This window comes from Symphalangus syndactylus, chromosome 20, assembly GCF_028878055.3.
Source record: "Symphalangus syndactylus isolate Jambi chromosome 20, NHGRI_mSymSyn1-v2.1_pri, whole genome shotgun sequence".
Classification (NCBI taxonomy): Eukaryota; Metazoa; Chordata; class Mammalia; order Primates; family Hylobatidae; genus Symphalangus; species Symphalangus syndactylus.
Genome location: NC_072442.2, coordinates 19,095,821 through 19,117,037, shown reverse-complemented (window position 1 = coordinate 19,117,037; position 21,217 = coordinate 19,095,821). Strand labels below are relative to the sequence as shown.

The 21,217-nt window shown below is 41.4% G+C and overlaps 3 protein-coding genes across 11 annotated transcripts in view; 2 read left to right on the top strand and 1 right to left on the bottom strand.

Moving 5' to 3' along the window:
• CLTC (clathrin heavy chain) overlaps positions 1-7,657 on the top strand; it is a 77,266-nt gene extending 69,609 nt beyond the window's left edge. For all 3 annotated transcript variants that reach the window (XM_055257858.2, XM_055257856.2, XM_055257857.2), the window contains 2 exons: positions 3,241-3,316; positions 6,577-7,657. In XM_055257858.2, the coding sequence (XP_055113833.1) occupies positions 3,241-3,316; positions 6,577-6,701 (201 nt within the window). In that variant the 3' untranslated portion in view covers positions 6,702-7,657. The remainder of the gene's footprint in view (positions 1-3,240; positions 3,317-6,576) is intronic.
• Positions 7,658-10,169: 2,512 nt separating this feature from the next.
• Positions 10,170-20,592, bottom strand: PTRH2 (peptidyl-tRNA hydrolase 2). Of its 4 annotated transcripts, XM_063628544.1 has the most exons (3): positions 20,419-20,579; positions 11,734-12,739; positions 10,170-10,837 (listed from the first exon to the last, which is right to left on the bottom strand). In XM_063628544.1, exons 2-3 carry the CDS (start codon positions 11,734-11,736, stop codon positions 10,298-10,300), a joined length of 543 nt encoding a protein of 180 aa, XP_063484614.1. In that variant the 5' UTR covers positions 11,737-12,739; positions 20,419-20,579; the 3' UTR covers positions 10,170-10,297. The 4 variants fall into 4 exon arrangements, with proteins under 4 accessions (XP_063484614.1, XP_055113841.1, XP_055113842.1 ...); XM_055257866.2 differs by lacking the exon at positions 11,734-12,739; XM_055257867.2 differs by lacking the exon at positions 11,734-12,739 and having other exon boundaries at positions 20,428-20,579.
• VMP1 (vacuole membrane protein 1) overlaps positions 20,580-21,217 on the top strand; it is a 139,617-nt gene continuing 138,979 nt past the window's right edge. For 2 of the 4 annotated variants that reach the window (XM_055257861.2, XM_055257862.2), the window contains exon 1: positions 20,650-20,796. The gene's annotated coding sequence lies outside the window, so the exon portion shown is untranslated. Of the gene's footprint in view, positions 20,797-21,217 lie in introns of all 4 variants that reach the window. The other 2 variants (XM_055257860.2, XM_055257859.2) reach the window with 2 other exon arrangements.

Below are 21,217 nucleotides of genomic sequence, written 5' to 3'. Positions count from 1 at the left end.
GCCTCTGGTTTTACTTTGTGAGCTTGCCTGACAGTTGTTGAATTTATATATGTATATATACATGCCCTAAAAGGCTTTTTGGGGTTTTTTTTTTTTTTGTATTGAAGGACTGTGATCCAGTTTCTGATCTCTTGATTCTTACTAATTTTTTGCTGAAAGTAGATACAAGAGATACTAGCTGCTTCCGAAGAGACTTTCCTCATGTTTCTCCAGGTGTCCAGTTCTAATGGTGCTAGTCCATTTTTAAGAGGAATCAAAACCTTTTTAATCACGAGAGCCAAGCTTGCTATAATTGTTGCTAAGCAACATGAATTATTTTTAACAAAGTATTAACTTCTACTTTCTGTAATAAGGCGTACCTCTGAAGCTACCTAAAATTTGCTCTCCTATTTATCAGTTGGCTTGTCCAAGGATGTCAAATTCAGGCACCTTTTGGTTGCTGCTTCCCCTTCATTGGCTTGTCTCCATCCCAATATAAATGGAACAAACTTACGTCTGTTATCAAATTGTGGTTAGAAAAGGGTGGGAAGGTAAAGGAGAGTTGAAACAAATTTAAAAGAATTTGGGTGGGGGACAATGCCTTGGGATTATATTGAACCAAACTGGAGTCACCACTGGAACTTAGGGCAAACCTGAGTAAAATGCATTGTGTGTGAGACCCTTCAGCAGCTAGTAAGCAAGGCAGTTAGAAAGCGTGTGTGTGAAAAACAGGTAATTGAACTGCAGTGTTATGCATTGTTTTAAATGAAGCATGTACAACAGTCATTGCAATTACATCATACTATTTTTGAAACTCTTATAGCATTGCTGTGGGCTGTGTGTGTTTCTTGAGAGCCTGTATAGCAAGTCATCTTCAGATCTCACTTCTTGCTTCAGTACTTTTGCCTTTTTTTCATGCACACATACACCAAAATAACTGACTGCATGTTACTTTTCCTCTGCAGCATATTGCAGTCTTTGTGGAAAAGCCTTTTACATTTTAGTGAATTTTCAGTAGTACAGATGGAACTGAATTCATTGACATGCTTACCTGTAATTTTTCTTTTTAAATCCAAGGATCAGAAACTTTTGTTACAGCTCTTAACAAAAGCTTGTGTTCTTAAAAGCCTTCTCTGCTTTTTTTTTTTTTGAGCAATCTAAATTGGATCAGTGGAAACAAAAATTGAAAGTCCCTGTGCCAGAGGCTGTCCCATTTTATAGAAGAATCAAAATTTTTTGCTTAGCTTGATGCTATTCCTTCAGAATTCTTCCCCCTATGCCCAAACTTCCTATGTGTATGCCAGGGCATTGTGATATTGCCAGCTCTTCTAAGTCTTCCATGTGTTTCTCTAATAGGACTTCTGTGTTCAACATCTGATTCAGACCTTAACTTTTAAACACATGTTCACTTCAGATTCTTTTCCTTGAAAGTCCGGAAATGTATTATGCAGTGGTGGCTTTTTGCTTGTTTCATTTTTCTTCTTTTTTCTTAGAAGTTACTAATGTACAGGCATCCATGTATTTTTCTTTATAACTTATGTAGCTCATTCTTGAATACTGGTTAGTTAGCAAAACCCCATCTGACCCTTGATGGCACAGAGCTGTGCTTTAAGTTCTATAACTAATAATTTTTGTTCTAAGTGTGGATGCCAAAAAATGGACATTTCATATGGTACTTATACTACATAATAGTCTTTAATTTGATATTAGGGTAATTTGTAACACATCATTTAGACTATAAAATAGGATAATAGTGTATAAAAGTAAACTAATCCATCTTCCTAGGCTAGAAAAACCACATTTCATCTGAAGGAGCCTACTTAGGCTTACTTTTCTCAAACTTTCAGTTCCCTAACAAATTAAGGTGGATTAGACTCATATTTATGGTATTTAATATGAAACAATTAAATATAAAACAGTGCCCTAACCTTAATGGCCTATGTGAAGACCGAAAGATACTTTTTTAATAGTTTCAAATAGAAATGAGGTGCTGCCTTAATCTTTTTAGGACCTGGTTTTTACAAATTTTTCCACTGAAGTCTACAATTTTTTTTTTTTTTGGAGTGATTTTTCACAATTTGCCTTTTTGAAGAACATGCAGTGAACATTCATCAAGTGTTTCCCCCTGCACTTTGGCCCCCCTGTCTCATCCAGCACATTTATGACATTGAAAACCACCAGTAATAGATAACATTGAGATTTGAAATTCAGTTTTACTTAGGTATAATGATAGACCAAGTATAAGGCTTTGGTTGAGAGACCAGCTTTTAAATATTGAAAGACAAATACAGTATAAAAGGCGCAATGGAATTTGTATAGTGAAGGAGATTCTTTAGTTCCAGGGTTGTAATGTCACTTCTCTCTAATTCATTACAGAATTACAGAATCAAATCATGTTAGCCCTAGAAGAAACTGCAGATCATTTTGTTCAATCTTCTCATTATATAGAGAAGGAAATTTGAGGGCCAGTGCAATGGTTTGCCAAGGTCACACAACTAGTTAGTAGAAGGATCCAGGCATTCTAATTCCTTTCTTTCACTAATACATTTGGACTGCTCTACAGAATTACTTCTGTCTGATACTATCCACTTTGAAGAGTAGCTAGCATATAGTAGCCATTTACTTTTGGCTTAATTAAAAGCAAACATTTTTGGGACAAAATCAGGCTTTCCTGATTACTTCTTAGATAACAGAGCCCACCCAGTATTAAAACATGCAGCCTTTCTTTATACAAAAAGATTGAATATGGAGCCACTTGAATCCTAAACTTCAGTCTGCAGCTGTAACCAATATCATCAGAAGCTATACACAACTGGCAAAAGAATAGCTTATTCTGCTCAAATACCTGTCCAGTCACTAGGCTCATTTCACTTTTTGAATACCATTTCCTTTGGGGAGGGAAGTATTGCCAGACTGAGTTCATTATTACCTCTGATCAGTTTTAAACTTCATTTGGAAAGTGGTTCCTTCTCGTTTTCTCCCTCCCTCAGGCTGCATCCTAGCATGCCCAGTTTTAGTCTGGTGTGAGCTTTTATGGCATTTATAAATCCCTCCTTCCTGAGGGTTTATAATGACAGTGCTGAAAACCACCTAGACTGAAGTATGAACATTGCCATTGAATTTGAGGGGGCCTGAGAATGTTCTTTCTAGTCCGTTTTATTTTGACAGAATTTAACATACTAAGGCTTTTCCACTTTCTGCCATAAACCTAGGTTTATAATACTTTTGGGGTGCTAATTAACACGATGTGTTTTTCTCCAGGTGGATAAATTAGATGCTTCAGAATCACTGAGAAAAGAAGAAGAACAAGCTACAGAGACACAACCCATTGTTTATGGTAATCTCTCTCTGTAACCTCAAAAAATTCATTAGACAAGTATTTAATTATTTAGAGACTGTGCCTCAAAATAGAATACAACAAGCTTCTAAAGTGCAAAAGGCTTTCTAAGAAATACTGCTCTCTACTGTCTGATTTTTTTTTCTGAGAAGTCATACAGCAGGTGTTGGTATTATTCACTAATCTTAAATACAAGAAAACTCAAAAACAGTCATTTAAAATCATAACACAAATCTTTCCTATCATCTGGTCCCTCACGCATTACCTGCTCATAAATTACTGAAAAAGAAATATTGATGAATTCCATTTTCAAAAGAGCAAAAGGTGAGAGAATATGCCAAGGCTGTCTTTAGTATGCTTTACATAAAGAATACATCCTCATTTTAAATTCTAACTGAGGCAGAGAACTGGGTAGAGTTTCCATTTGAGAACTTTCCAGAGAGATAGGATCTTCAAACTCTCAAGTGAATATTTAAGACAATTTCATGTCTTCTTAAACCTACATGTCTGAATCACTGCTCCTTTCCATTTCATAGTTGGTGAACAGATTCATTTGAACAATCAATTTGAAGAGTATAGGTAGAAGCACAAGAACCAGGTGAGGGAACATAAAAATATGACCATTATGGCTGGGTGTGGTGGCTCATGCCTATAATCCCAGCACTTTGGAAGGCTGAGGCGGGTGGATCACAAGGTTAGGAGCTTGAGACCATCCTGGCTAACAGTGAAACCCCATCTCTACTAAAAATGCAGAAGATTAGCCGGGCGTGGTGGCACATGCCTGTAGTCCCAGCTACTCGGGAGGCTGAGGCAGGAGAATCGCTTGAACCCGGGAGGCAGAGATTGCAGTGAGCTGAGATCATGCCACTGCAGTCCAGCCTGGCTGACAGAGCAAGACTCCGCCTTAAAAAATATATATATATGTGTGTATATATATATATATACACACACACACACACACATATATATATATCCATTATATATAAGGCTACTGACACAAATAATAATATATACACTTATTATGGTTTTATCTCCTTTTTATTGTAGACAAAAAGTACTTTAGGAATTTAGAGGACAGGATAGTTTTTTTTTTTATTATTATTATACTTTAGGTTTTAGGGTACATGTGCACAATGTGCAGGTTTGTTACATATGTATCCATATGCCATGTTGATTTCCTGCACCCATTAACTCGTCATTTAGCATTAGGTATATCTCCTAATGCTGTCCCTCCCCCCTCCCCCCACCCCACAACAGTCCCCAGAGTGTGATGTTCCCCTTCGAGGACAGGATAGTTTTGATAAAGTGGGTTCTTAGAGATGGGAGCAAGATGTTTGACATGTTTGAGATAGGAAACACATCAAGTCCTTAAAGGTGAAAGATAGGAAACACAGTAGGAACAAAAAAAAGATGGGTGTAATACTTCGGGGTTACCTACTGAAGTTGGCTTGCCTTCAGGGTGTTTTCATGGGTAGTTGAAAATTGGGTTGGAATTTCACATAGATGTCATTATCAAGATTAGGGATGACTTTTTAAAAACTGGTTTCTGTTGGCTGGGTGTGGTGGCTCACGCCTATAATCCCAGCACTTTGGGAGGCCAAGGCGGGCAGATCATGAGGTCAGGAGATCAAGACCATCCTGGCCAACATGGTGAAACCCCATCTCTACTAAAAGTACAAAAATTAGCTGGGCATGGTGGCATGCTCCTGTAGTCCCAGCTACTTGGGAGGCTGAGGCAGAAGAATTGCTTGAACCTGGGAGGCAAAGGCTGCAGTGAGCCTAAATTGCACCACTGCACTCCCTGGGCGACAGAGCTAGACTCCGTCTCAAAAAATAAAATAAATAAAACTGGTTTCCAAAAATAATTTGTTTGCTGAAGACAGCTTTGGTTGTTAACCACAAAAAGCAAAGACATGAAGTCCCTTGTGTAGGAGAAATCTTGATCTAGGTTTACGCTGTAGTGGGAGGTTAAGAATACTTGTTTTGTAGGGGTAGAGAGAGGTGTTACTTGTTTTCGCTCTCTAAGCCAAGTTCTGTACAGGTCATGTTTTCTGTACATGGCCAACAACTATTTAAACTTTACAAGAAAGAGTGTCAACATAGTATTTGATAGAGGGTATATGTTCTAATGTATTTCATACCTAAAGAATGTCTGAATGTGTCTTTTTTTTTCCCCCCAAGATAGAGTCTCCCTCCGTCACCCAGACTGGAGTGCAGTGGCGTGATCTCGGCTCACTGCAACCTTTGCCTCCTGGCTTCAAGTGATTCTCCTGCCTCAACCTGCTGAGTAGCTGGGATTATAAGCACGCACCACCATGCCTGGCTAATTTTTTTTTGTATTTTTAGAGAGACGGGGTTTCACCATATCGGCCAGGCTGGTGTCGAACTCCTGACCTCATGATCCACCCTCCTCGGCCTCCCAAAGTTCTGGGATTACAGGCGTTGAGCCACCGCGCCCGGCCCAAATGTGTCTTATTTTAAATTTAATTGCTGTCTCTAAATTAGTACTGGATCTTCTATAAATGAATTTGGTTTCATTGCCATTTAGACGTGTTTAAATCAGAAATTTAAATGTAACTCTAAAAGTTCAGTTATGTTAAAAACATGTCATTTAGATCAAGCATGGTGGCTCACGCCTATAATCCCAGCACTTTGGGAGGGCAAGATGGGCTGATCACTTGTGGCCAGGAGTACCAGCCTGGCCAACATGGCAAAACCCCATCTCTACTAAAAATACAAAAATTAGCTGGACATGGTGGCGCACACCCGTAATCCCAGCTACTCGGGAGGCTGAGGCACGAGAATCGCTTGAACCCAGGAGGCAGAGGTTTTAGTGAGCCGAGATTGCACAACTGCACTCCAGCCTAGGCAACAGAGCCAGATTCTTTTTTTTAAAAAAAAAAAAAAAAAAAAAAGTCTTTTAAAAAACTTAAGTTTTCTTGTGCTGATTTTATTGTGTCATGAAGTGTAATATGCATGTAGGTATGTGTCAAGCATACAGAGTATCAGGCATATTGTGTTCAGTCATAAGCAGTTCTGGCCTTTGGCCCTGCACTGTTTGTTGGCTTTTTAGGTAGGAACCTTCTTAGAGTAAGACTGTTATGCCAAAATTGTAGCAATCAAATGTGCCCCCCATACAACTCATTTGAAGTTGAGATTATTTTGCTAGAGTGGAGGAGATTGGAGTGTTCTAAATGCTAACAGTTTGTTCTGCCTCCTTGCCCCTGCCCCCTGCTCCTTTTTGTTTTCTTCTACTTTAGGTCAGCCCCAGTTGATGCTGACAGCAGGACCCAGTGTTGCCGTCCCTCCCCAGGCACCTTTTGGTTATGGTTATACCGCACCACCGTATGGACAGCCGCAGCCTGGCTTTGGGTACAGCATGTGAGATGAAAAGCTGATCCTGTAGTCACCTATTTTCGTACTGAAACATCGTCTCTACCCACTTCTCAGTTTATAATGGGGGAAACAGGCAACGTGTTCTTGTAACCTTTATTTCATGAAGGACTCCTTTTTGTTTTTAACTATAAACTTGGATCACCTATGTTAAAACCTTATTTCACATTCCACATCATTTTAGAATTTATTTTTGAACGGGAATAGTTTCAATGTTTTATTCACTTGGGCTTTTTTTCTTCCCCCTCATTCTTTATAAAGAACTGCTCAATATTCAATCTGTTGTGAAGAACCTGATTTGCACTCTGTAGTGTTTAAAGAAACAAAGAAACTCTAATATTGAATCTCTTAAATTTAGTGTATGTAAACAGCTTACAAATACGTATTGCCTAAATGCATTTAAATCTGTTTTATTCAAAGAAAAGCTAAAGCAAAAATACTGGCATATGACCATGCAAGACTGTCAGTGCCAACAAAGACAACACTAATCAGCACATCCTACACTGGATTGCAGTGCTTTCCAGATTATTTGAAAAATGTTACAGACAACTTGCCTGATTTTTAAATGAGCATAAAAGGCCCTCTAACCTATGCAGGTTTCCCCATTATGCATATAGAAAATGCTAGTATGTTTTGCTCACTTCATATGTAACAGGTGCCCTTATGTTGTGCTGTATCCTGTGCTTTTTCTGTGGGACCATTCCATTCAGGAGCAAAGAGCACCATGATTCCAATCTTGTGTGTGTTTACTAACCCTTCCCTGAGGTTTGTGTATGTTGGATATTGTGGTGTTTTAGATCACTGAGTGTACAGAAGAGAGAAATTCAAACAAAATATTGCTGTTCTCCAGTTTTGTTTGTGGAATTTGAAATTACTCAAATAATAAATTACTGGACTGTGGAAATAACATAGAATTGAAGTTTTAATTAAATACCACTCAAACCAAAAGAATAGTAGTTTTTGTGTTTTATATTGGATACAAGGCATTAGGGAGGCATGAAAGGAAGAGGAATGAGGATTGAGACATGTGAAGACATTGTGCATTATATCAATGTGCATTCCTGTAGTTCATTAATAAGGTACATGCAATAGTCTAAAGAACCAGAGTCACTACTATAGTGGCTTACATTTAATCTGTCCCCAATATTTTAACCAAGTGACACCTAAGGTTTTTATCTAAGCATTTCACTTAAATGAACAAATCATGGCTGTTATATTAACTTGAAATAAAATAATATATTTAAACATGTAGTTAACATGCTGTTTCTCATCATGAATTATAAAGGTGCCCAATTTATGGGTATCTTGATTTTTTTGAAAAATTGGTTGTGTGAATCCAGCTCTTGCTTATGGCTGAGAATGTTCCTAAAGTTCATTTCACTATCCCTTAATCCTCAATAGCTACACATACCCCCTTGCCTAGTCTTGCACTGCTTTACAACTCTCTTAGGCAAATTACCTACCATAAGCTCCACAGAAGAGTTTTTTAAAACTTAAAATCCCTGTCCCACCAGGTGTGGGTGGCTCATACCTGTAACCCCAGCACTTTGGGAGGCTGAGGCAGGCGGACTGCTTGAGGCCAGGAGTTCGAGACAAGCCTGACCAACATGGTGAAACCCCATCTCCACTAAAAATAAAAAATCAGCCAGGTGTGATGGTGCACGCCTGTAAGATCCTAGCTGCTACTCCTCAGGAGGCAGGAGGCTGAGGCTTGAGAATCACTTGAACCTGTGAGGCAAAGGTTGTAGTGAGCCGAGATCACATCACTGCACTCCAGCCTGGGTGACAGAACGAGACTTGTCTCAAAAAACAAAAAACCTATTTAATTTCATCCAGGACATTAAGTGAAAGTGTTTAATTTTTAATTTGAGTGCAGGTCAGTGAAGAATACAATGGTGCCCCTGCTTTGATTTGTGGGAGGTGCCATCATCAGTTTTCCCCACCACTGCTTTTGCACCATCATCAGTGCAAATATCAACACAGAGAAAAAAAAATAGTATTTTGAAAACATTTTTGACTCTGTGGAGACCCCATGGGTTCTGCAGAGTATACTTTGAGAACTATAAGATTATGCGTTCTACAAAATACCAAGTACAGATGAACTACAAAACAAGCATATATCCACAATTGCCAGAATTTTCATAGTATTCTTTTTAGTAGATATGCCATGACTGATCAGTCACTTAGCCACCCCATGCCATCCTGTTGGGAGTGCCACTATCTTTGAATTTGGAGCCATCAGTCTATCTGAGGCAAACCTCAGAAATTACCTGAGCCAGAATCATGCACTGAGTTCAACTCAGTCCTAACGTTGCATTTTGTTGCATCACTTTTGGAGCCAGTAAACATTCTGTTTAGAAATAGTTGCTATTGTGGCATCATTCACAGTTGCAGTTTTTCTCCTGTGCTGTCATATGCCTGTGCAAAGTGTATTAAATTAATCAAATATTAGAACTTTCAAGGCTGTCTTCAGTGTTCTGCCCACAATACTCCACCAATGACCTTAGACCTTGAGATTGTGCTATAATGCTGCTTATATTGCAGTTAACCATAGAGAGGTGGAGCCACTTAAAATGGGCCTATTACCAAAATTCTCCCTGGCATCATTACAGTTCTTCGGGATACACTGATTTTAGAAATTACTGTCAGTATCCTCCTAAAAGAAGGCTTTAAATAGTTTCTAACAAGATGACTATCAGGAAGCTATGTGGCGTGGGGAGTTGGGACCCTCTGCCTCATATTCTGGGTAGCTGGTATAACATAGTAATTATTAGCATTGTATCAAGTGTATCTAAAGATCAAAAAGGAAAAAAGTCACCCTTAATTGTCAAAGTTCTAGGAAAAAAAACTAGCAGGGATGACAAACTAAGTTACCATAAATTCTTACTTGGGCCCACTCATTTCCATCTGTAAGGTCCATAAGGTTACTCCTCAAGTTTCAATGGCTTCATTGCTACAAGAAAGGGGGGAAGTGAGAACCTTTTAATAGGCTGTGATTTAGAACCACTGCTGATTAACCTTTGGCCAGTATGGGTCAGGGAAGGTGAACATGAAACACTGCACACAGTAGGTTGTATCAATGCTATAAAACTCAACCTGGAGACAAAATTTAAACAGGTTATAAACCATGGGACTCCATTGAGGGTGGCTGTATCTATTAATAAAGTAGGCTATCAGTCACCCAAAAAGTGACAGCAGGGGAACAAACTGCAGCTTGCCTCTAGTGGGAATACCCTTGAACCTCGACCTCCAGGGGGACAGCAGCATAGTCTTGGGGTAGGGCTACCAACACACAAAGGGACCTAATCATATATAGGGAAATGCTGTTTCCTCCATTTTAATCCAATTGTATCATGACCTGTTTCTCTCATCTTAAATGTTTCAGCCTCTCCCTTGAACCACCAAGACCATTTAACCAACAGTACTTTTTTTAAGCCCAAGATGACAACTGCCAACCATAGAACATGGGAATAGGTTTTATTTTCATCTCAAGAACATTTAAGTTGGATGAAGAAATTCAGCTTTTGTTAGAATCTGACAGGCTTCAAACACTTGTGATGGAGGGGTTGTTGTCATATCAAAGTCCACCTAGTAAAGTTTTAGGTGACCAGTGACTTTGTCAATTAGGTCTGCTGGTCCTGGCCCAATCCCTAGGACAGTTTGAGAGCCTGGTGCAATCTGAGTACGTCCAGCATCTTGAATTAAACTTACAGTCAGTCCCAGCATTTTTGCATGGGCCAGTAATGCAATCAGGGTTTCTTCATCAGGAGCTTTGACCACCACCTTGGGCTGGCCACAGTATTCCCATTGTTTGAGCATTTCAGGATTTCTTCTTTGAATCTGCTTGTAGGCTGAAACAGCAGCATGAGAGCACTGGGCAGCCACTTTCCCTTTTCCCATCTTTAAATCACTTCGAACCACAAGAATCATCTTGTACTCGCCACTCTCTCCTAAGATGCTTGCTTCACTTTCAGTATCTGTGTGTGTCTTGCTCGTCTTGCTTTTGGGGAGCATCCCAAAGCGTACTCGAAGGCTCCAGCCCAGGCACATGCCACAAGCAACTCCAACAGCCAAGCCGAGTGCACTGGGATGAGCCAAATATTCCATAACCAAGGATTTGGAGGGCATCTTAAGGGAAAGGAAAACAGTTATCACTATCCGGCAGTAACAACTTACAGTGGTATAGGCTTATCAGAGAAACATTTTGACTATACATTTAATGAGGTCATCCAGAAAAAAGGCAAAACACATCTTGGATATTATGCCTGCACCCTGTTTCCAACACCCTCTTGCCCACTACCAGTGTACTAGAAAGGATTCAAGCATCCACATGAAACAGTTTAGGTCATTTTGAATCTTGCGGTAAACAAAGTTGCATAAAGTTCAAAAACTCTATTCCTCAGTCTTCCCTTAGTCTTGTGGAGATGTTCCGTTTTACCAAGATGCCTAAGATTTAAAGAAACCAAAAATAACCCTTTCCTGGAATACAGTGCTAATCTGTGTTTTCACAATGTAGTGGTTCTCAGTGGAGATGGTATCAAATCAGTTACCCTCAAAAGAACCTCACTGTCACATTAATGGGCCTAGAGTGAGGTGCACTACTGAAATTCACTAAGCCTGAGCAAGGATGCTAAAAACCTTACAAAATGAAGAGTTGTCCCATTGGACATTAGTGCAGCTGAAAAACTTAATAACTGAGATGAGAACTCAACATCATTTTACTTAAGAACACAAAATATTTTTTGCAGAGTTTTACTATGTACAGGTGCTCCTCAGTTTCCCATGAGGTTATATCCCAATTAACCCAATTAATTGAAAATATCGTAAGCCAAAAATGCATTTAATACACCTACAGAATATCATGACTTGGCCTAGCCTACCTTAAATGTGCTCAGAACACTTACATTAGCCTACAGTTGGACGAAAATCATCTAACACAAGGCTCTTTTATAATAGTGTTGAATATCTCCTGTAATATATTGAATACTGTAAGTGGAAAACAGAATGGTTGTATGGGTACTCACCATTAATGTACACAGCTGAAAGCACAGTGGTCGTGAAAAATGTTTGAAGCACTGAAATAGAATTAATTGCTGGATGATGGGGATGCAATAGGGTCCTCAATTTCTCTCTCTTCTGATGAACATAGAGAATAGGTGGTAGAAGGCATTGGGACATCAACACTAGTTGACGGTTTAGCAAGCACAGTGTTGTTCTTCAGGAAGATACCAAGTTTTGACTGTACAGCTTGTTTCTTCTTTTCATTATATATTTCTCTGTAGCAAGCAAGAGCATCCTGTATCTGCCTGTCAACTGTGGCGAATCTCTCGTAATTGACGTCCATTTCTTCTAACATCTGTAGGCCACTGCTGATAGCAGCAAATGCCTCTGCCAGTTTCTTTGCTGTGAACTTTCTAGGTGCCGTGGGTGTAACTTCTTCCACTGCCTCAACTCCTTTACCTCTTTCTTCCTCCAGTGCAATCAGCTCCTTATTGCAAAGATCTTCAGCCATGATTATCCTATGCAGCTGTTCCTTAAAAGCTATGGCACCTTCATTACCAGCACGTGCTGCCTCACCAGTGATCTTTACATTGTGAAAATTATGACGCCTTTTGAAGCGCTGGAACCATCCATGACTTGCTTTAAACATTTGTGTATATGTAGGATCACTGGCACGGTCTTTTAGCATATTAAAAAGACTTCTTGCCTTAGCCTGGATCATCAGTAGGCTAAGCGGTATATGCTTCTGTATCTGGTCTTCCATCCACATAACAAGTAATTTTTCCATATCATCAATCGGTCCAGCCCTTTTCTTTGTGATGACAGTGGATTTAACTGATGCTGACGATTTCGCTGCATCACTGATTCGCTTCTTATCCTTTAAGATGGTTGAAATCGTGGATTGCGAAAGTCCTAACTCACGTGCAATGGCCACTACTGGCTTGCCACCTTCATGCTGGGCAATTATCTTGAGTTTCATTTCAAGAGTAATTGCCTTCCTCTTCTTCATCTCACCAGAAACAGGAGACACTGATGGACATTTTGTAGACATGATGGAATGTGAAAACACAAAACACAATATCCAAAAAATCTGACAACACAGTACACGGTAGAGGATGGGTTGTTCATTCCCATGATCACATGGGTGACTGGGAGCTGTGGCTCGCTGCCGCTGCCCAGCATCACAAGAGTGTACTGTACCACATTATCACTAGGCCAGGAAAAGATCAAAATGCAAAACTCAAAGTACAGTTTCTACTGAATGGGTATCGCTTTCACACCATCCTAAAGTTGAAAAATCCTAAGTAAGAGACTGTCCATACTGAATTTTCCAGAAGTGTAGCTATCATAAAACAAAGGAATGTCATCCTTTATTATTTTAGAAAATCTTGCTACTTCGGCAAAGCTGTTCATAATATTTGAGTCACCAATAAAACACCTATATCAGTCTACAAATGAGGCTGCTGGATTCACAGTGCTTCTATGTGGCAAGCAACCAGCAGTTTCTTTTTCTAGTGGAGTATTATCTAAGCATTTATAAACATGGGGCCACTATATTTGTAATGCACTGTATTTGTAATGTAAAGTGGTGCCCTTGGAATTGTGCAGTGCATGATTGGCATGGCATAGATGACAGCCCTGGAAGTACTTATAAACTTCCTTTATGTTCTTCTTTAAAGTTAGGGCATTATATATATATATTTTTTTATTATACTTTAGGTTTTAGGGTACATGTGCACAATGTGCAGGTTTGTTACATATGTATCCATGTGCCATGTTGATTTCCTGCACCCATTAACTCGTCATTTAGCATTAGGTATATCTCCTAATGCTGTCCCTCCCCCCTCCCCCAAGGGCATTATATTAACGTTCTTTCCACTAATTTTAACATAAAAGGGGTTATTGTCTTTGGTGGGGCAGAAATTCGTTTGAGGTGGGGTCAAGAGATAGAGCAAAAAGAAAAAGCAATGGATATAAGGCGACACAGAGAAAAGCAATTTTTTTTTTCTCCTAAGAAAAAAGGATAAGCATATTTAAATGTTAATAGGATGGAACCAGAAGAAAGGCAGGTAAATGCTCAAGATAGAGAAAGCCTTTATAAAGAGATTTGGTCTTGGAAAGGAAAAGGGACACCTTTCCCAATTTCAGTTTTAAATCAGGTAGGTCCATGGATTTGAAGGCAGGAAGGTATTCCCCCGGAGGGAAGGAGCTCAGACAGAAGTTAAAATGGAGTAGAGAAGAGAAAGGCGGAAATAAAAGGTGTGGCAAAATATGGTAGGATTGCAGAGGAATGTTGAAAGCATGGTTAAGATTAATGATGACTTTTTAATGGCAACATACTATTTGTGATTTTCTCCAGTAGTACTTAGAAGCCAAAAGACTAAAACTACTAATCACTTCCTCCAAACATACAAACTAACCTCCATCCACACTCATCCTTTGCTCTCCCCTCCTACTGGAATGGTAGTTGGATGTATCCAAGTTTAAATTATGCCAGGAGCAAGCCCCAAGACACAGTGGTACAAGGGAATTTAGGATAAGGGTAAGAATGTTTGACATGATAGACCATGCAACCTGTGCTATTACATTTTTCTCTTTTGGCCTACCTGATAAAAAGCAAACTATATTATCAAAGACTGATTTATGGACAACAAAGTGATGCATGCTATTTATCTAGACATGCTGTTGAAGAACAGGTGTGATGAAAGTAAACTGGAAAGACTTAGAGCGATGTATGGGGTTTTGATTTTGGAGATGAACAATTACAAAGAGATACAAAGCCCAGAGCATAGCTATAGGAATGGGTATCTGAAATAGAAGTGTGACTACTTTCTACTTTTTCAATTCTTTTAGTTTTATGATATACTGCTTCCCTTCCACAAATACTGATTGACCCTGTTCTAGGATCTAAGGGATACAGGAGTGCACAAAGCAGAAAAAGTCCTTTCTCTAATGAAGCTTACATTTTAGCAATGGTTTTGAAATGGCCCAATCCTAATTTTGAATTTCTTTCATGCTGTTTTAAAACTTTGGTGTTTCTTTTGTTTTTTGGTTTTTTTTTTGAGATGGAGTCTCGCTCTGTCGCCCAGGCTAGCATGCAGTGGTGCGATCTCAGCTCACTGCCGTCTCCGCCTCCCGGGTTCACGCCATTCTCCTGCCTCAGCCTCCCAAGTAACTGGAACTACAGGCCCGCCACCACACCCGGCTAATTTTTTTTTTTTTTTTGGTATTTTTAGTAGAGACGGGGTTTCACCGTGTTACCCAGGATGGTCTCAATCTCCTGACCTTGTGATCCGCCCGCCTCAGCCTCCCAAAGTGTTGGGATTACAGGCGTGAGCCACTGCGCTCGGCCAAAACTTGGTCTTTATAGCTCAAAATTTCCACAATACTTTGACATGTATTGATCCACTGAGAAGTGAGGATTACTGCCATATCAAAAATGAAGAAATTCAGACCAAGAAGTTAAGTCAATAAATGTTTACTGGCTATCTACGTGCCAGCCATACACCCTGCTAAGCTGAGGATATAGTGATGAATACGGGCCACTGTCAGCTGTTCACAGATGAGTAGTGAAGACAAATAATTGCAAGAGTGGTACATGTTATAAAAAGGTGTTTGACAGTCCCATTGAGGGTGAGATGGGAGGCAGTGACAGATCATCAGACATTAGATTCTCATAAGAAGTGCACAACATAGATCCCTCGCATGGGCAGTTCACAACAGGGTTCACACTCGCATGAGAATCTAATGCTGTCGCTAATCAGACGGAGTTCAGGAGGTAATGTGAGCGATGGGGAGTGGCTGCAAATACAGACAAAACTTCACTCAGTTGCCCACGGCTCACCTCTGCTGTGCGGCCCAGTTCCTAACAGGCCACAGGGACGCCTGTTATAAAAGATACCTGAGCCTTGACTAGAAGTTGGCAATAGATACAGGGAGATCATTTCAGAGGCTGCTATAATGTAGTAATAGTTAACATTTATGAAGTGTTTTGCTACACACTGGCTAAACACTCTATAGGAATTGTCTTCTTTAATGTGCCCAACAGCACTTCAAGGTAAATAGAGCTGGTCATGGACTTACTATAGTTTCGCTTAAGCTTTTTGGCTTTACAATGGTTCAAAAGCAACACATATTCAGTAGAAACTTTACCTATACAAACATCGTTTTTCACCTTCAGTACAGTATTCAACAAATCACATGAAATATTCAACACTTGTAGGCCTTATGTTAGATGATTTTGCCCTATTGTATGCTAATAAATTAAGTGTTCTGAGCACCTTTAAGGTAGGCTAGGCTAAACTACCATGTTTGGTAGGTTAGGTGTATTAAATTTATTTCCAACTTCTATTTCCTTTTCTAAGAGACAGGGTTTCACTCTTTTGTCCAGGCTGGAATACAGTGGAGTGATCATAGCTCACTGCAGCCTCGAACTCCTGAGCTCAAGTAATCCTCCCACTTCAACCTCCCCAGTAGCTGGGACTACAAGCACATACCACCACAGCCTGCTAATTAAAAAAAAAAAATTCTTTTAAGACACAGGGGTTTCATTATGTTGCCCAGGCTGGTCTCGAACTCTTGGCCTCACATGATCCCTCCCACCTCAGCCTCCCATGTAGCTGCGTTTACAGGCATGAGCCACTGTGCCTGGCTCTCAATTTATGGTACTTTCAATTTATGATGGGTTTATCAGGATATAACCCCACCCTAAGTTGAGAAGCATCTATATATAATTATGATCCCAATTTTTCAGATGTAGAAAAATGAGGTACACAAGTTATAGCTTGCCTAAATTCACCCAGCTCATAAGTGGTTGTCTTAATCCAGAGCCCTTGTTCTTTTTTCTTTTTGAGACAGAGTCTAGTTCTTGTCGTCCATGCTGGAGTGCAATGGCACAATCTCGGCTCACTGCAACCTCTGCCTCCTGGGTTCAAGTGATTCTCCTGCCTCAGCCTCCCAAATAGCTGGGATTACAGACACCCACCACTACACCGAGCTAATTGTTTGTATTTTTAGTAGAGACGGGGTTTCACCATGTTGGCCAGGCTGGTCTCAAACTCCTGATCTCAGGTGATACACCCGCCTTGGCCTCCCAAAGTGCTGGGATTACAGGCGTGAGCCACTGTGCCCTGCCGAGCCCTTGTTCTTTTCTTTTTTTTTGGAGACGGAGTCTCACTCTATTGCCAGGCTGGAGTGCAGTGGTGCAATCTTGGTTCACTGCAACCTCCGCCTCTGGGGTTCAAGTGCTTCTCCTGCCTCAGCCTCCCAAGTAGCTGGGCCTTCAGGCACGTGCCACCACGCCCGGCTAATTTTTGTATTTTTAGTAGAGACGGGGTTTCACCATGTTGGCCAGGCTAGTCTCGAGCTCCTGACCTCAGGTGATCCACCCACTTTGACCTCCCAAACTGCTGGGATTACAGGCGTGAGCCACTGCGCCCTGCCGAGCCCTTGTTCTTAACATTACTGTATCAGGCCTCTCCTGGCAGTCTAGATGAGATGATGGTCATTTAGATAACAGTAGTGAGAATGAGAAAGAAAAAAAGTGTCTAAGGTACACCTGTCTGATTTAGTGACTGACAGGAAGTCTGGTGATAAAAGAAAGGGAGAAGTTAATAATGACACCTAGATTTGAACAAACGGAGAATTCTGGTGAAATACCAGGTTTGAATGGAAAAGATAATGAATTAGTTTTGTTCTGAACAAAAGACATCTCAGAGATATCTAGAAAGAATAAGAAAAAAAAGGATATATCAGCTTAAAGGACAGAAAGGTCTAGGATATATCAGTTTAAAGTCAGAAAGGTCTGGGCTGGAAATACAGATTTGAGAGACCTTACCATATAACTGAAGTTACTGAAGAGATGGAAGAGTATGAGGCCACTTGGACAAATATGTAGAATGAAGAAAGGACTAAAACATAATCCTGAGGAAATGAACATTAGGAATTAAAGGAGACTGATATGGAGTGGCCAGGAGTAGGAGGGTCACATAGGGTAAGCTGTAGTGTACCTAGTTTCAGTGCTCTTCCACTCAAGTGCCTAAATACGGTGACAGGGCTGCACAGACATAGTACTTATGGTTCTAGTGCCTTTACAGCCCCCACCCCCCAAAAGAGACAAAGAGAGAGAATTCTTTTTTTTCTTTTGAGACGGCATCTCACTTTGTCACCCAGGCTGGAGTGCAGTGGCACCATCTCAGCTCACTGCAACCTCTGCCTCCGGGTTCAAGCAATTCTCCTGCCTCAGCCTCCCAAGTACATGGGATTACAGGCACCCGCCACCACACCTGGCTAAGTTTTGTATTTTTAGTAGAGACGGGGTTTCACCATGTTGGCCAGGCTGGTCTCGAACTCCTGACCTCAAGTGATCTGCCTGCCTCAGCCTCCCCAAGTGCTGGGATTACAGGCATGGGCCACCACGCCTGGCCAAGTTTCTATTTGATGCTTACATATCAGCAGGACTTTTCTTTGATAATCTAACAACCAGACTCCAAACTGAATAAATATTCAATTATTTCTAAAAAGGTATAGTAACCTCTATGTCAACAATCAGGATTCTCTGAAATAATTTCTAGGTTGCAAAGTAACCAAATATCCCATACACTAGATTCAGGTACTATCTGGAGAAGGAACTGCTCTATATAGAGAAGCTATTATGTGCTGGATAACATGCTAAATCCTTTATATCCATTACCTCATTTATTGTTGCTATGAACACATAAAAAGGAAGATATATTAGCCTCATTTTAAAGATGAGAAATATGAGGATCAAACAGAGAAGTTGCCTTTTTCTTTATTTTTTTTTAAAGAGAAGGGGTCTCCCTCTGTCACCCAGGCTAGAGTTCAGTGGCATGATCATAGCTCGCTACAGCCTCAAACTCCTAGGCTTAAGCAATTCTCCTACCTCAGCCTTCCAAGTAGATGGGACTACAGGTGCATGCCACCACACCCTCCTGATTTTTTTAAAATTTTTTATTTTTGTATGGATTTGGTCTTGCTATGTTGCCCAGGCTGGTCTGGAACTCCTGGCCTCAAGGAGTTGCTTGAGGTCGAGGCAGCAGCATCTCCTGAGTCCAGTTCGAAACCAATCTGGGCAACATAGTGAGACCTCATCTTTACAAAAAATTTAAATAATTAGCCAGATGTGGTGCCACATGCCCATACTCCCAACTACTCAGGGGATAAGGTGGGAGGACACCTCAGGAGGTGGAAGTTGCAGTGAGCCATGATCGTGCCACTGCACCCCAGGCTGGATAACAAAGCAAAACCCTGTCTCCAAAAAAAAAAACACCAATAAGATCAAAAACAGAACAGTGAAAGTTCCAAAAGTTACCAAGTTTATTTATTATGTCCCATATCTCATTGGAGTGTCTAATCATAAAAATCCTAAAATTAACACATATTTTTGTTCTTTAGGATGTTCTAATCTCATCAGATTATCATCTAACTCCTCCAAAACAACATGTCTGTCTCTTTTTCTGTACACTCACGACAAGCGTATCAATAAGCCTAGGGCCTGAGACTGAGGTAAAACAAATAACCATTCTTTGTCTCATAAATAATTCTGGGCAATGACAGCAGAACAAAATAAGTATATCCCATAAAATCTTCTTCTTGGTGCCTTCTAATTCCCCTGCCTCAGTAAACCCATTTCAGTAGTGCTCTTGATCCCATTACCTCCTTCTGTACCATGCTCCACCCGTTAATCTTTTTTTAAGACAGGGTCTCACTATGTGGCCCACTATGTGGCCCGGGCTGTTCTCAAACTCCTGGGCTCAAGCAATCCTCCTGTCTCAGCCTCCCAAAGTGTTGGAATTACAGGCTAAGCCACCGCGCCGGGTCTGCAGTTTACAACTGAAAAAACAAACAAACCTTTCCCAAATCTTCTCTGACCCTTAAGCCACTGCTTCACTTTCCCTGTATAGCATATTCCCAGAGTCTAGTACGGTGCCTGGGGTATGTTAGTAAGGATTAATACCTCTCTGGTTAATCTCTTTGTGTGAAAAGGGGGGGAAATTTTTTCTTTTTTTCTAAGACGAAGTCTCACTCTGTCGCCCAGGCTGGAGAGCAATGGAGTGATCTTGGCTCACTGCAACCTCCGCCTCCCGAGTTCAAGTGATTCTCCTGCCTCAGCCTCCCGAGTAGCTGGGATTACAGGCACGCGCCACCACGCCGGCTAATTTTTGTATTTTTAGTATAGATGGGTTTTCGCCATGTTGGCCAGGATGGTCTCGAACCCCTGACCTCAGGTGATCCGCCCACATCAGCCTCCCAAAGTGCTGGGATTACAGGCGTGAGCCACCGCGCCTGGCCCCAAATTTTCGACTATATTCTTAGAAACCTTTTCTTTCCACGCAGAGCTCGACAGCTCGAAACGCTGGGGGTATTCATAAGTGCCCAGCTGAGGGTCTAAGGCCTGCTCGCTATTTTATCAATTTCGGAGAGAGCGCGTCGATACTGCCTGCATGGAGGCTTTGCTGGGAACTAGACATTCTGAGTCTTCCCCTCGCCAGCAGCCTGTTCCTTTCTTCCAAAGGATGGTTCGCAGAACAGGAACAGAGGGCTCAGCGGCCCCTGGGCGGAATACAGTTTATAAAGGAGAAAATGAAGAAGGTGGGTAACGCAATGAGGTGAAAAGAAACGTTCCTACTGGAGAGAAAATGAATAATGATACTGGTTTCCTTCAGCCTGTAAGGAGCCAACCAACCTACCTACGGTACCTCTTTTCCTCACTCGCGCCTTCCTTTCTTCTGGGCAGCGAACACGTTTCTATCGCGTAAACTACCTCTTCCGGGGTTCCTGGGTGACAAGTTCCGGATCAAGAATCACAAAGCGAGCAGTCATTCTTCCTCTTGCCACACCCACAGGGCCCGCACTAAGAGCCGAACTGAAATCCCGCGAGGATCAACCGAGCTCGCCGAAAGGAGGGAGGAACGTATCCCTTCTGGAGGCTGTCTCCGGGGGCAGAGGGACCGGACCGGAAGTGACGTGAGCGGGTTCCGGTTGGCCGGAGCCCAGCGGCGTGTGTGAGAGTCGGTAAGGAGCAGCTTCCAGGATCCTGAGATCCGGAGAAGCCGGGGTCGGAGCGGGTAGGTAAACTAACTCAGGGAACTGGGGACCGAAGTCTGAGGCTGTCCTCAGAGCTTGGCGTCTTCCGGAGCTCTCCCACTTAGGCATTGCGGATCTGGGGCAATGTGATTCCGACTTCTAGCAGTGTTTTAGGACGCTGCTGACTGGATGTCTCACCCTGGATGTCTCATGCTGGCGGTAGCCAGGTTATTTGGAACACCTTCTCATGGTTGGTCACCCGGACATTGAACCCAGACACCGGGCTGTTCGTTCTCCTCTCCGCGTACTTGGAAGCCTTGCTAGGCTTCTTTAGAGAACCTCTTAGTCCCGGGATGTCCAGGACCTTGGTGTAAGTGGAGAAGGTCTTCCCTGCTGATGACTGAGCTGTTTCTCAGGATCTGTCAGTTTGGTTTTTGCTCTCCCGAACCTCTAGCGCATGAT

What these genes read in the sequence shown, in the direction of transcription:
- PTRH2 (XM_063628543.1), bottom strand. Translation starts at nt 12,719, where the DNA reads ATGAAGAAGAGGAAGGCAATTACTCTTGAAATGAAACTCAAGATAATT.